The 16,130-nt window shown below is 37.2% G+C and overlaps 1 protein-coding gene across 7 annotated transcripts in view; it reads left to right on the top strand.

Moving 5' to 3' along the window:
- Positions 1-16,130, top strand: part of TAFA5 (TAFA chemokine like family member 5) — a 436,021-nt gene that overhangs the window by 332,664 nt on the left and 87,227 nt on the right. Inside the window, exon 5 of one of the 7 annotated variants that reach the window (XM_033514545.1) lies at positions 774-894. The exons of the other annotated variants lie outside the window; for them this stretch is intronic. Within the exon in view, the coding sequence (XP_033370436.1) occupies positions 774-800 (27 nt within the window). The 3' untranslated portion in view covers positions 801-894. The remainder of the gene's footprint in view (positions 1-773; positions 895-16,130) is intronic. 7 annotated transcript variants of the gene reach the window in all.

The following is a 16,130-nucleotide window of genomic DNA, read 5'->3' on the forward strand; positions in this document are numbered from 1 at the left end:
TGATATTTCAAGTGTAAAACTTGCTTGTGTATAGATGAGAAGATGCACAGTGTATTGTTTTTACAGGGGAGATTAATTTTTAGCACCCAAGTGTATATATGTTGTCAATGATCCATCACTACTTAATTGTTACTTAATTAATTCCTTCTTCTACATAATGCGATTTCAATGCACGGAGCTTAACAGAACATTCATGCGCCAGTTCCTCGGCAGCTAACCTTTTAAACCTTTGCGTTTTTACTGCTAAATTAGCTGAAGTGGGAAATTAAGGAATATGGAGAAGCAAAGAGACAGCTCACAGTGGATAAAAGGTGTAAGTACTCTGACATGGAGCTCAGTGCTTAGCTAGTAAAATTTACTAAGGATCTAGCTTCACCAAGGGACCTGACTTTCTTAATAGAGTTTACTTACACACAGAGCAACTTATCATTCCTCACCATTAATATAAATGACATGCTGGCTGGGTTGGAAAGGCAATTTGTTCCTTACCCTGAAAAATACAATGCGTACTTCTATTGGCTGTAATTTAAAGCATAATTTTTTTCAGCACAGCTTTATCATACATATATGTATGATTAAGGTAACTCAGATAAAATATACTGGTTTAATTTTTAGCACTGACTTATGAGCAATGTGTTTTCAGTCATACCATTACATCCAGGTAAATATACATATATATATATATCTGTATACCCATAAAAATATACATATATATATATATATATATATATGTTACATATTTGTAACATACTTGAGAATTTACTTTTTTTTAGACTGAAGATCAGCTGGAAATATCCTGAGGCCATGGTCTAATGGTCTGAGCTTGGGAACTGGGAGCCAGAAACTCCTGAGCTCTAATCCTGGCTCTGTCAGTGACTCCCTCTGTGGCCTTGGGTAAGTCACTGAACCTCTCTGCCTCAGTTTCCCCAGCAGTAAAACTAAGATTAACAGTTCTTAGCTCCATATGTCAGTGAATCTGGGAGTCCTGACTTAACATTTTAAGAGGTTTAGCAATTCAGATTAATTTAGAAATAAAAATGCCATTATGTATAAACATCCTTATTGGTATTATTCCTGTTGTTAGGTATTCACATAACAGTGGTATTCCTGTATTTAGCCTCACCTACATTCCAGCTCTGAGTGTTTCTAAATGTGCATTTCACATCTCCACAGCTCAGCTGATTTCATTTGGTTAAGCTGGTTTTGGAAGTATTTTGAAACCGTGCCAGTTCTAATTCTGTGTCATTCCAGGATACAATACCTACCAAAACAAGCTTTCAGGCAGCACCAGATTAGAGCAGTGAAATGTTGCATGCATGCCATGCCAAATTAATTTTCACCCTTCCCTTTTGTCAGAAGTGGTCAGCTTATGAAACAGATACAATAATACCAATTCTTTACATGTCATAGCTGTGTGCTTCAGTGTCCACTCTATAGATCTGTCAGCAATTCATCTACTAAATTCCTTCACTGTCCTAATTGTAACAGGAGAACTATATATGGACCAAGATTACAGAGAATACTTTTCAGCAGGCTGGTGTATCCCCTCACTCCAGTCCAAGTATTAGAAAGAAACTAGAATCCTCAATTTTTCATTATTTATAACCAACTGTTGGAGAATCAGAATCTTCGGCAATGTTTAACCTATGGGACTATCTTTGCTTCAAAGTCCCATGAACTTACAGAATGTGAGTCCCTATGTCTTTGCCTTTTCTCTTTCTGTGTGTCCCTCTTCATGATGGCACTCCTGCCACTGGCTTGTGAGAGATCTTAACAGCAGCAGAAAGGGCTCTCACAAATGCACTTTTGTGGTGAAATCAGATACACTCACTCTTAATGTCTAGTTGGTTGTCTAGAAATCAGGTTTAAGAAAACCTCAATCTTTATTGCCACTAAGATTCATTTGCATTCTTAAGTCCTCACATGTTGGAAGTTAATTTTTTTCACAAATGGGACAGGACTGCCAGGTGATGTGTCACATCTATGCCACGAGCAGGCAAAGATCTCTTTGTTACAGAACATTTTATTAGTTTTTCAGCCAATAATATACTGCTAAATCTTACAGACAATTGTTCTATCCAATCACTAAAAACACATGCACACCTTCTTCAAACAATGCTTACTTGTTTGCTTTCTATTATCAATACATAATACTCTATTATTAAGCTTGAAACCTCCTTCTATCTTGGTAAGCATATTTTTCTGCAGCCTTAAGGTCTATCTTAGCCAAGCTTAAAAACTCAACTATGGTTTCATATTCTTGCGTATTGTATTATTGTATCTTCTTTACTTTCAGGCTTTGCAGTTGCAGCTAACTCTAAGTTCCTTGCTTTTGCTTTTCTGAGGCTTATTTTCACAGCTTCTGAAAGTCTTCTTACCTTTACCATTTCCCACACTCACAGCCAGTTTTGTGAGCTCTGAAACCATTGCTTCACCAAGCATTATGCATCACAAAGTCCTTTAAAACTAACTCAGGTCTCAGTAGTGTGCTTCTGAAATTATTTGATTAAGATTTTCTGAGACCACACCACATAACTGGAAGTTAGCCTGAAATAACTTTCATATATTAAGACACTGATGTGCTCTACCTTTCATATATACACACCAAACTGAGAAAGGGTAGAACATGAACACTTTTTCCAGAATATCTTTGGTAGATATTGTTAAGTTCAAAAAGTCATGATATCTGCATCTATGACTGTATATATGAACTGCCAGAACTAGGTTAATATTAATTAACATCTTCTTCTAATGTAAAAGCTTATCTATAAAATCAGTCCTAATCATTGTACAGTGCTTTAACTGAGCCTTTTTATAGTTTTGTATTAATCTGATGTTCTCAGTAGTACTAACATAAATTATGAGAGAAAAAAACTGGTTTTTACATGTTATAGCCATGTGCTTCAATGGCCACACTGTAGATGTGTATTATAAGACTCAGCCTATTTATTTCCATGACTTACAAGATATTTTAATGCTTTGAGCAGTTTCTGTTACTCTCTCTTGTTTACAGAAGGTATCCCAATCTAAAAATCTGATATCGACATCATCATCGTCATTATCATCATCATCACTGACAGTGTTGGAACTAGATTCTTTTCTGTTAATTTCCAAGCAAGGTAGTATGGGAGTTGGATGTCAGAATTTGCATAAAATTGAAATATAATGTTTCTAATGATCATATCTAATTCTTGTGTTGGAGAAGAATAGTCCCTTTAGACAATACACAAGCAGGATGGCCTTTGTGGCCCTGTGTCTTAAGGACTACATGAACAGAGAAATCTAAATAGAAATAAAATCCTTATGAAGCTAAAGCATCTCATGAAGGGTCCATACTATTTATTCAAAATACACACATTCTCTTGCATATTAGTAGTGCTTCAACTAGTATAGTCTTTTGAAAGCTGTGCAGTTCTTTGTCATACCAATGTGTTGAAACCTGCACATTCTGTTTTCCATTATCCTTATCAAAATACACTTCTTCACGTCAAATAACTGATCTTCAAGTCCTAAGCCAAAATGCTAGCAAAGATTTTGTGATTTTTGTAGGCTTTAGGTTGAAAGGAGCTGTCAGATACTTAAAGAACTACCTTAAAGAGATTAGCTGCCTTCCTCTGTCGTGAATGCTGAATACTGGTTCTATTGATATTCAGTCATCCACACTGCCTGAAAAGAGACCAAAATTTATGCTAGAAATAACTTGTAAAATAGAATGCTAAGTGAAATCATATTATGTTAACATCTCAAATAAATCCTTGGAAGAAATTAGGTAAATCTGAGTTCTGTTCTACACTTATAGAACACATATTTTCAGATTATAATGAATTATAATCTAGAGCTATGTTTGCTTTCAGGATTCCTGTTACTTAGCTCATATTCATATTGGGTGTTCTAGCATTCCATCCAATTTTACTATGCTACCTTAGAGACTGGCCAGCTTTAGATTCAGTGAGGTAAAACTAGTTTCTGATTAATGCTTACAAACTGTGCCTTTTCTTTGTTATATACATTAATCTATATTTAAAAGCAGTTACTGCAATTTAAAATGAGCTACATTTTGATCCATTTGAGGTCTGAACTGTCTCTTTCAGTAAGTAAACAAAAGCTGTTTCTATACAAGGCAATAATAATAATTTTCAATCATCTATTTCATGGGTTTGCCAAATAAATTACGTTTTCAGTAAAAACACCAAGCAAAACCTCTGTTGGTTTTTTTCCCCTATACTTTGAAACCAGAATTCTGAAATGTAAATAAAACCACATCTGTAACTTGGCAAGTTCATTGATTACTATATCACAGTGTGAACCCACACAATAAATTGTGGATATCTAAGAATGTTCAAGGGTTCAAAGACTTTAAAAGCTGCATTTTAAGGAATGAATAAATTTTCAAGTTGGTCCTGATAAACAGAAAATACTTGCAATTGAAGTTCTTTCTAAATTTCCTAATTTTTCAGGAAACCAGTAAAAATTATGTTTTTATTTGAGGCTAGGATTCTTTTTCATCTTCCCAAAAACAAAACAAAACAAAACAAAACAAAAATAGCTTCAATTTAAAAATTCAAAGCTCAGGACAGAAAATTTGCACCTATGTTGGATGGTTCAGGTATCTGCCTGGAAAATTTGCAGGGCCATCAGAGAATGTATGTGGGGAGTCTCATATTAGATTTTTTTATTATTGTTTAACACCCAGGTCACCATTTGCATTTAAATAAGCCTTTCCAAATACTGAAATAGCATGGTAACTGGTCCAAAAATAAGCATATTAAAAATTAGTACTGAGATGGACTAAAAGCAACAGATAAACCAAATTCCTATTTGTAATGGTAGTATTGGGGCTTTTTGTGTTTTGACAATTCTTAGCATAACAGATAGACATTCTAAATGTGATTTAGTTTCCTAAATGTGATTTTAGTTTACCATTTTAGTGCATTCAGGTACTTAAGGGTATTGATGGCATCTTGCACAGAGTGAGCATCTGTAACATAGAACCTATAGACCAGTGCCCCTATGGAGTGACAGCTGGAAATCAGGCAGAAGGTGCTGGTTCACTTATTGTCTGTGTTAAGCAACTAAATCTTACTCCACATCCGCTAAATCAGACAATTTGAGACAGTGCTGTCCGCTCCTACCGTATATGCTTCATGATAGATTGATATTGTCTGAAAATTCTGACTTCTTGCATGAATATGGGAAAATCAATTTTCATTTCATAAGTGACGACAAAGAGAAACTATCTGAGGAAACAAAGTCAGAGATTACTTGTGCAATTTCTTGTGCTAAGTAGCCCAATACACTGGAAGAAAGGATTCAATAGATGCTGAGTGCCATATGGTTGAACTGAAGGGGACTACAGGATACATTGTAAGTGTGGAAGAAAATTGGTTTAATAATGCAAACAAGGAAGGAGGCTGGAAAGACTAATGAAGAACTTGGTATATAGTTTAAAACATTTTTTTTGTGGACATGTAATACAAACTTATGGAAGCTGGAAACTGGTATGTCATATCAACATCAAGAATTTAAAATGCTAAAATTCTTGCACACCCATTTTGCACAGTGGAAATGTTCATTACACAAGTAGAAGCTGAAGTTGTTGCACATATATATCCATTTTGGAACATTTAATTTCTTAAGAATATCCCCAGAGATTTCTGTTAAATTGTGCAAAGCAAGCTAGAATTCTTGGACTGAAAAAAAAAGCAAGCAGTGAATAAAGAAAATGAAAAAGGTGTTTTAGTTCAGGGATTTTTATAATAACATTTGACACATTATTTCTTAAAACCATACTTGAAAATTAATTCAGAAAGGCCTGTCATATTGAAAACTGTCATTTCAACAAGTTGCTGATGGAGGACCTGTGAACAGTGCATAATAACACTTAACAAGAGTGTATTGATCTAGGTCGAGGTGGCCCAGGAAGTGACAGACTTGTGAAAAGTCTAACAGTATTTTATTAAGGATGGTTTCAAAAGCATAAAAGATATTAAGCTGTTAACTGTTATTGAAAATCTGTGAAAGGTAGACACATACCAGACATTTCTGTTTTCCAGTATTTCCCTGCTCTGTTTTCATTTACCATTTGGATTATAAGTACTCAGTAACATTGTGTCTGCACGTGTTTCTTGGGGGCAGACCTTATGGATAAAGTTGCCAGATTTTTGTTCTAGTTAACTCCTGCCCAGGAGGTTTTGTTTTCAGTTTTTGTTTCCTCCTGGTCATATGAGCATATAAGCGTGCAGGGGTATGCAGAAAGACAATTCAGTTTACATTGTCATAGGAAAGTGATATTCAGCCCAAAGCTTGGGCTGTTCCCATTTTTCCTTAGATCTTAGCAATGTCATTACATGGATAAGAGGTGGGAAGTGAATAAAACTGACTGATTCTTGATCCAAATAAAGCCAGGCAAGGGTGGGACAGTAAAATCAATCACTAGCATATACAATAAGACCTTTTCTTTCAACTGACAGTGCAGCTTTATGGTACTGTAACCAATCTAAAGCCAGACTGCCCCATTCCTATTCTCCCACCTCACTCTGTCTGTATATGTCTGACCTCTGCTTTGCTCAGAAACTAAGTGCTTGTGGAAATGTCTGGGATGCAAAATAGGCATCACTTTTTGCCAAGTTATTTTCAGTCACATCAGCTTCTGATTGCAATACTGCAAATTAAATTATTCTAGGCCAAAAACTATGGAGTTTTTCTGTCTTTATTACATAGTTCCAATGCCTTTGGGCCATCAGCAGTTGCTGATGGATACCTAGTAAGCTTTTTTAGCCAACATTTCTATTCTTTGCCATTTGCACTTACCAAAGAATTCCAAAGTTGCGTCTGAAGTAAAGACAAAGTGGATTAAATTCATCATGGATTAAATTCATCACTCATGTGAAATACACCAGTGTACCCCTACATGAAGGGGGTAACATGTTTAAATCCATGTCCATGTCCTTATCTGTGGAGGATGTTGTCATTTTCTGGACCAGGGCTTTTAAAGGTAGCATCTCAACTTTCTAATACATTTACTTTATTTTTAAATTTTCTCTTTTATTCTTTTCCTTTTTGTTCCTACCACTTTTCCTTTTGCTCCATAAAAGTCTGAGAATTTTCCATTACAGAACAATTCTTAGAATACTTAGAATTCCACAAAAAATGAGACATTTTGTGGTGTGGCAGTGTCAAATGTGTAAAAAGTAAAAGAAAGTTGTTGGGGTAATGGGAAGACTGATGCTTAGTTCTTATAATAGTAGAGGTGGCATATGAAAGATCAGGTACAAGCCAATTGCCCTATTTTTCAAAAGGACATGAGCAAATGTGCCCAACTGTACTATCCAGCCAGAAGAGTGGGTATCTATCCAGACCTCCACCAGGACATTGAAATTTCTGTCCCCAGCTGACACCCCAACTGACACCCCAGCTTTGCAGTCAGATTATGTATCTCCAGAAGAAAATTAAATCTCTTCAGACTGTTTTTTTCCAATGTTAATATAAAAATGTATCTATGTTTCATGGAGAGAGGTCTATAGCCTCTGTTTTGTTCCCTGATGGCTGTCAACTATTGAGCTTGAACAATCTATCCTCAGTTCTCCAGGTGACTTCAGATTTGCTGCACAGTGCTTTGGTTTTTGAAAAAAGGACTTAAAAAATTGTTCTGATTTGAGATATTTGCTTGGTGATCATGGCATTTTCCTGGAATGCAGGAATGGGAGATTCAGTCAGCTTTGCCATAATTAGATCTAGATGCATCCCAGATGATTAGTCTACCTGATAGGCAAATGATGGATTGTCCTTATTGTCATCATCTTTGCTTGAGGTACTGCCATGTCTTTCCTAATTCATCCTGGTGGTTTACCCAGACTTCATATTCTTGTCTGCCTAAATCTGGAAAACAGTAGAAGGGCCTCAGCTCAGCATGCAAATTAACATCTTTTATTTAATATTAGCTCCAGAGAAATCTAATTAACTTAAATTCTAGAAGGCATGCGAATTAAAAGATTGAATTTGGAAGGTTTAGATGTTTATCACCTAACCTTTTAGGTGGCTTGCCTTTTCATTTCATGTTACCTGCTAAGAGATCATGGTGATCATTGCAGAATTTTCTACTGACTTTTGAAATTGCTTCATAGTCAGTTGCTATTTGTGGAAAAATAAGAACTTGGAGCCTTTAGGGAATCTGAACAGAGGCTGTGGATATCTTGGCTATTGCAGGCAATCCACAGGATCAGATTTACCCATATAGTGATGCAGTACACATGTTCAGTTAAGGCTGGGGGAGCAATGCAAAATGCATTTGAGGGAGGAAGCTTCCAAACATTTAAGTTGCTTTATTTTTATAGTCACATTTTATGTCTTTCTTTTTAAATCAAACCATCCCCTGCTACCCTCATTCCAGAAGACAATTTGACACAGCGAGCAATACTGCTTTCTCCTCCATTTCATAAAATGCATTCTTGCACTTAATCATCTGATTTTCAGTAGGCTTTGTTATGTTAAATATCATACCTTTCATCTTTGTTTTTCCTTTGTGAACTGCTGTTTTCTCTTCTGTCTTATTCTTGATGTAACTATACTGAAATCAATGGTATGGCTTGAAGAATAAATGTTTATATAATGCGAGCTAGAAGGTCCTCTAATTACAGTATGAATGCTTTCTCAAATGACTGTGTTTCATCAGTAATCTCTTTGTCCTTCTTAATAAATGATAAAAAATATCAGACCACTGGCAGATGTTTAAAATCAAATCAAAAATTCTTCGGCAGCATACTATGCAGATGTTCTGCTCAAGGAAGTGTGAAAATGTCTCTACTTTCATTGCTGAAATAGCCACACTCTTCTCATTGGGTTGTTATCTGGCTCTTATGAGAGCAATGTGTATACTTAGTAATGTAGAAATCCACTCCCATTCTATCCCCTAGAAGTAGTATTTTATTTTTCGTTTAGGAACATCAAAATTTAACTGGGTCAAAACATACTCTTATGAGTATGTTTAGTGCCAAGCTTTTATTTGTTTTTGATTCAACATATGAAATAAAACTCTAACACTAACAAAAGAATAGTTGTCTTTTTAACGGTGAAGTTGAAGAAAATAAAGGGCACTGACAAAATCACATTCTCTGCAATATAACATTTTAATGAAAGCCAGAAATGCATGATTTTATAATACATTTTTATTTTAAATGCCTCAAATTAATGAACTTTAAAATGGAACAAATTTTGAAGCACCTCCCAAAATGTTGCAGATGTTGCTGACAAAGCAGTCTGTATTTGACTATTGGAAGATACAGCACTGAGCATATTTGTCAGCTCTTTACAAAATTATTGAAGTACGGGGAATTTGCATAGACATAACATAATTTTTGAAAGGAAAACAAAAAATATCATGCATGAAACATCTGCCATGTAAATGTCTGTATGCATGCAAAGACTTCTGCCGTGAAACTGAGCATTGCATGAAAATTTGGCACCATAGCTTAGAAGAGTATTGTAGTTAGGCTGTAAAGAGTGAAATATCTGCACAGCAGGGTTTATATGGCTTTTCAAGAAAATCTTCATTACAGTATTATTCAGCTTAACCAAAATCAAAACAGAAAAAAAAAACAAACAAACAAAACAGAGCCACACTTATTTGCATGCCAGGGATGTTATGGATAACAGAACAGCTTCTATAGATATGTTGCAAGCAAGAGAAAGACTAGGGATAAATGTGGGCCCTCTCCAGAAGGAAAAAGAAAGTGCTGAGGTTCTCAATGACTTCTATATCTCAGACTTCAAGAGCAAGGGCTCCAGCCATGCCACCCAGTTTGAGAAAGGCAAATGCAAGGACTGTGAGAATTAAGATTCATGGACCTCTGTAGGAGGAGGTTGGGTTTAATAACATCTAAGGAGCCTGAATGTGCACAAGTCCATGGGACCTGATGAGATTTATCAGTGGGTCCTGAGGGAGATGGCAGATGAAGCTGCTAAACCACTCTCCATCATTGTTGAAAAAATTGTGGCAGTCAGGTGAAGTCCATGATGACAGAAGAAGGGAAATATAATCCCCATTTTTAAAATGGGAAAAGCAGAAGATCTGGGAAACTGCAGACCAGTCGGTCTCACCTCTGTGCCTGGCAAGATCATGGGGCAGATTTTCCTGAAAACTGTGCCAAGGCACATGGAAAATAAAGAGGTGATTGGCAAGAGGCACTGTCTTACAAAGGGGAAATCATGCCTGCCAAACCTGACGACCTTCTAGGACAGGTCTGCAGCACTGGGGGACAGCTGACATCATCTACCTGGACTTACACAAAGGGTTTGACACTGTCCTGTGTGACACCCTTGTCTCTGAAGTGGAGAGACATGGATTTGATGGACGGACCATGCCGTGGATGAAGAGCTGGCTGGAAGGCCGCACACAGAGCGTTGTGGTCAGGGGCTCGTTGTCCATGTGTCAAGTGGTGCCCCTCAGGGGTCACTGCTGCAGCCAATGCTGTTCAATACCTTTGTTGGCGATGTGGATGTTGGAATCAAATGCATCCTCAGGAATTTGCTGCTGACACCAAGCTCTGTGGGGCAGTCAACACACTGGAGGGAGGGGTTAGTGCCATCCACAGGGAGCTGGACAGGCTTGAGAAGTGGGCCTGTGCAAATGTCACGAAGGTCAACAAAGCAAAGTGCAAGGTCCTACACTTGGGTTGTAGCAATCCTAGGCACAAATACAATCCAGGTGAAGGGGTGATTTGGAGCAGCCCTGCAGAGAAAGAATTGGGAGTTTTGGTTAATGAGAAGCTCAACAGGAGCCAGCAATGTGCACTCACAGCCCAGAAAGCCATCCTGCATCAAAAGGAGCATGGCCAGCAGGTCAAAGGAGGTGATTCTCCCCCTGTGTTCTGCTCTGCTCTGCTCGACCCCACCTGAATTACTGCAAGCAGCTCTGGTTTTCCCAACGTAGGAACTGTTGGAGCAAGTCCAGAGGAGAGATACAAACCTGATAAGAGGACTGGAGCACCTCTCTTACAACAACAGGCTGAGAAAGCTGAGGCTGTTTAGGCTGGAGAAGGTAGTGTGGAGACTTCATAGGATCTGTCTACTATTGGAAAAGGGCCCACCAGGAAACCAGAAAGGGACTCTACATCAGGAACTGTTGTGACAGGACAAGAACTAAAGGCTACAAATTGAAAGAGGGGAGATTAAGGTTAGATATTAGGAAGAAATTTTTCTACAGTGAGGGCTGTTAGACACTGGAACAGGTTGCCCAGGGAGGTTGTGGATGCCCCAGCCCTGGCAGTGTTCAAGGTCAGAATGCTAAGGCCTTGATCAGCATGATCCAGTGGGAGGGGTCCCTCCACATGGCAGGGGTGGTTGGGATTAAATAATTCTCAAAGTCTATTTCAGCCCTTTCGCATTCTGTAATTCTACTGCCCACAGACTGAAAAGCTAATAGTTTGAAAAGAGACTGGTAAACGTCATGATCAAAAACGAAGTTAGGAGTGCTAAGTAATAAAGTTAGTGTGTTATTGCTGATGTTTTCAGGCAGATTTTTATTGATTGATTTTGTACATATCACATGTTTTTGAAGTCTGAGGTTGTTAGAGCTTTGCTGGCAAAATGATACACCGGAAAGATATGACAGAGCTCTCAAGAGTTCTATAAATAATTCAGCAATTCTTTCTAATTTGGGGGTTTCCTTTTCCTTTTTTTTTTTTCTTTTGTGTTTTTTGTTTTTGTTTTAGTTTTTGTTTGTTTTTGGGTTTTTTTTTGTTCTTAATGAGGCCTTGCTTCAGGCACAGCTCTATTCACAAATCATGTATATGTTGTAAAAATTTTGCTAGTATCAACAAGACTGAAGACACTGTATTGTATTGACTACAGCATCAAGTATGAATTCTTGGTACATATTTTAAATTGTCAGCATGCTGTGTTAATAAAATTGCATTGAATTCTTTGTCCATTAGTTCAAGAATAGTCCACTAATTCATATTCAGAGAGAAGAATGTTCTCAAATAAACTTTCTCATTTCCTTTCCAGTGGTAGTTTTGTTCCTACTTACAAATGCAGGGGTAGACAATCATTATGACAGGAATGATAAAATCATAGAATCATAGACTTATTTTCACTGGAACAGACCTTTGAGATCATTGAGTCCACTGTCATATACTGCCAAGTTCACCACTAAACCATGTCCTAAGTGCCATATTTACACATATTTTAAATGTCTCTGGGGCTGGTGACTCCACCACTTCCCTGGCTAGCCTCTTCCAATGCTTGACAACTGTTTTGGTGGAGAAGTTTTACCTAATATTCAATCTAACACACACACGCATCCCCCTACCACCCTGACCCTTCAGTGGAACCTGGGGCCATTTCCTCTTATCCTGACTTGTCTAAAGAGACTAACCACCACCCGGGTACCATCTCCTTTCTGATGGTTGCAGGGAGTGGTAAGGTCTTTCCTCAGCCCCCATTACTCCAGGCTAGTATAGAACTTTGTCTCTAACCATATATTTCTGTGCATGAGGGCAGGATTAGCCAGTTTCCACTCCTCACAGCTGGATTACAATGTAATCCATCCCTGGAAGACTTGGCCCTTATGTGTGGTCTGTGCTTGCAGGGAAGCCAGCAATTGAAGCAGAAGTGATTTGTATGACTTTTCCTCAGCAGTGTGAACTTTTCCTGTTTTCATTTTCTTTTTCCATGACAGAAGGACTTAAACCCCGTTAGTTTATCTTATTTGCTGATAAATTGTGTTTTTTTCTGAGTCTTGCTAAACATAGAAAATCAGAATTTATTGAGCTGTGTTTAGTAATATTCTGTTGACCACCACTACATATGTATATTTCATCATACTGTACCCTAATATAACTTATTGTATAATGTAAGAAAAATCTAGGGTTTTCACTGCTAGTATATAATGGCAGAAACAATTAGAGTGCAGGTGGTGTGAGGATATTTTTGTGTTCATACAATGTGTGTAAGTTCTGTTGCTGTGAATAATGAAACACTTTAAAAGATCTTTAGCCTTTTCAGTAAATGAACAACATCCATAAAAATAAAGCTGAGTTCTCTAAAACCCCCTAAGATAGAGATACTATTTCTCACAAGTTATTTCCAAGTGAGTTATTCTTAAGGGGCCTAATATAAGTGCAGAAAGAAACTAATAGGTTATATTTCTTAAATCTCTGATACTATCTGGAACAATATCCTTTTAAAATGGTATTCTGTTACGAGACAATAAAAAGATGAAAGAATAAGATAACTGCACTAAAGATTATTAACCCCGTAAAATAGGATGCATTTCTGGTTTTGTAGTGTTGATAGTACATGTTCCAGTCGAATATTTTGGTCCATCTGTGCCTCTTAAAACCAGAAATCTTCCCATAGCTCTTAAAATTGCCACCATAAAATTATATACTTTCTTGCACCTGGCCTCTAGATGGGACTCCATAGTGTAGATTACAGGAGTCAGAAGTGAACTGAGAGTTTGGAAAGGGGAAAAAGTATTAATACATTAATAAAAATGTTATTTGTACAACTACCAATTAATATAACATGCCAATGTCCTCCTAAAACTTCTCTAGAAAAACCTCTGTGAAAGTTTTTGCAAAATCCTAGATTTCCTTACTTCTACTGTTACCCATGCAGTGTCATCTGACAACTCAGCCAGGTTTCAGGTGCTTATTGCCCCAGACAGACAGTGGTGATCCAGTTAAGGTCTTGCTGTAGATCCCCATTGCTGCTTGATCATGAACTGCATCTTAAATATTAGAAATCTCATGAACACAGTCCTCTGAAGATAGCACAGACCTGATAAGGGTTAATCAGACAGTTTTCATCTACAGTGAGTGGCTAGTCACTTGGGTCATTTGAATTAGATCTTCATACCGAGGAGGACAGTGACCCAGTGACCCAGTGATCTGAGGGGCTGCTGCTCTTTGAGTTCCCTGCCTCCCATAGAGCCAGAGCAAGCTGAATTACTTGACTTGATCACAGGAGCAATTTTATCTTTCTAGGAAGAATGATTTTTCTTTTATAATCCTATGGAACCATGTCCTCTAAAAATTAGGGTGAACATGAAAAATGCAGAAAGCACAGGAAATATATAATCAATATGAGAAGTCCAGCACCTATAGTTCCTTTCATTAAAAAAACTTAATTTTGTTACTTTATTTGCACTATTGAAGCTACCTTTTTCTTGCCTCATTGTGCAGAGTGGCCTGTTGTTAGTGAGGGAGATTTTACTTCTGATAATATTTTTGGAACTAAAAATTTCAAAATAATTTGTAATAAAGGGCCTATCATTAATTACAATCATTTTAGTAAAAGTGCTTGTTAAAATAGCAGACATGGATGTATCCTATATGTCATTGGTAATGCATAGTAATAAAGGCAAATAAGCAAGAATTTTATGAGCTAAGGACTAGGTCTTCCATTAATTTATGTGAGAAATGACACATACGTATTAAAATTATTTTTGGCGTACATTTCATTTTTGTCCTTGGAAAAGTGTGTGATGTATCTGAAGCATAATTTTAAAGAAGAAAATGCCCTGAGTTACAAAGGATAAGTAGTCAGAAAATCTGTAGTGGTAATAAACTGTTTTTCAGACTGATCTTATGATTAGATATTAAGTTTTTAGGTTGTCTTCATATATGGGAATTGTTCATCACCTAGGAAGTGTGTGGGAGAGGGTGTGGGATCCCACCCCTGATAGGGTGTGGAATAACACATGGAAATGGCTAGGAAGAGATCATTCTGAGATGGCTTCAGCTGAGTGGAAGGGAAAGGCAGGCAAACAGCAAAAGTAGAAAAATCAGTGTCTGTTCAACAAGCTGCTCGATACTCATGCCACTGGCTGCCACTGCAATGCTAGAAGCTCCAGTGGCCCATGGGAAAGTGGTTTGGTACAAGGTGTCTCTGGCCTTTTTATTGTTTCAAAACTGGCTTGCCATTATTAAGAGCTGAAAGTCACAGTGATTTGATTTCAGATTCCTGAATCTAAGTGCTTACTTTTGGCACAATGGCTTTCTTGGATTTGGAAGCTTGCAAATGCATGACATTTTGCATTCGGGTTTTCTAAAATACAAGCAGTTCATTTTTATGAAGCAGAAGAATGCCTGGGGCAAAGGATGTGGACAAAGGAAAAGAGCAAAGAGATGAGAAACCTTGTGGATGATAGATTGCTGCCACATGGCTCTGTGGAAATAACTGCAAATTAAAGAGGTTGTCAACAGTTATTTGTCTGAAGGACTTTGCAGAGGAGGGTTGTTTTTAAAGACTTAATATTTTGTTGAATGAACTTCTGCTTCTTAGGTAAGCTGTACACTCAGCTCTAATTAGGGGAAGACTACAGTTGCTTTTTCAAGCTGAATAAAGACTCTAGTATTTAATTTATTAATACAAATGGATTTTGAGTAAAACCTAAGTTCAACTGAAGCAAAAGTCTGGCAGCTGAGTATTAAGCTGAGCTTTTTTTTCGTAAGGTCTGAATGGATAATTCTCATTCCATCTTTGTGCAAGCACACTATGGATATAATTGTAATATAATTTCATTTTACATCAAGAGTTGGCACCCTTCAGAATATATTTTCAGTTTTGGCAGATTTTTATTTTCCAGTTAAGAGTCAAGAAAGCATTTTCCTGATTAAAAGTTAGCCAAACAACAATGTCCATCTAAATAAACTGGGACTTAGTATTTGTCACAAATGGTCAACAGCAATTGTTTCAGAACTTTCTGCATGTTAGTGTACATAAGGATATGTTTTTCATCAGCTTTAATAGATAGTTCCTTGTTTAAAATTCCACTGTTCAGTATAGATGAATGAAATGAAGAAATGTGAAGAATGCCAAGGGAGGTGATGCTGTAGTCTGGGTTATTCATCTTGGAGCCTCCCAGAACAATGAATTCCTGTCTGATGGAGGTATTTTCTTGTTCTAGGTCCTGGGCTAACAGATTACTTGAATGGCTCAGCATCATATTTCCATCTTCTCCCTTTTCATGTTCTATGCTAATATGCTGTAATGACACTCATTGCACTCATTAAATGCAAAAGGAGTGAAATACACTGTTTTACTTATTGTACCAAATGAAGCCAAAAAAAACCCAAAAAGCTCTTATTCTTCATGGTGTGAAAGATGCTGAGGGATTCCATATCACT

The sequence above is a fragment of the Parus major genome, chromosome 1A, assembly GCF_001522545.3.
Source record: "Parus major isolate Abel chromosome 1A, Parus_major1.1, whole genome shotgun sequence".
NCBI classification, from domain to species: Eukaryota; Metazoa; Chordata; class Aves; order Passeriformes; family Paridae; genus Parus; species Parus major.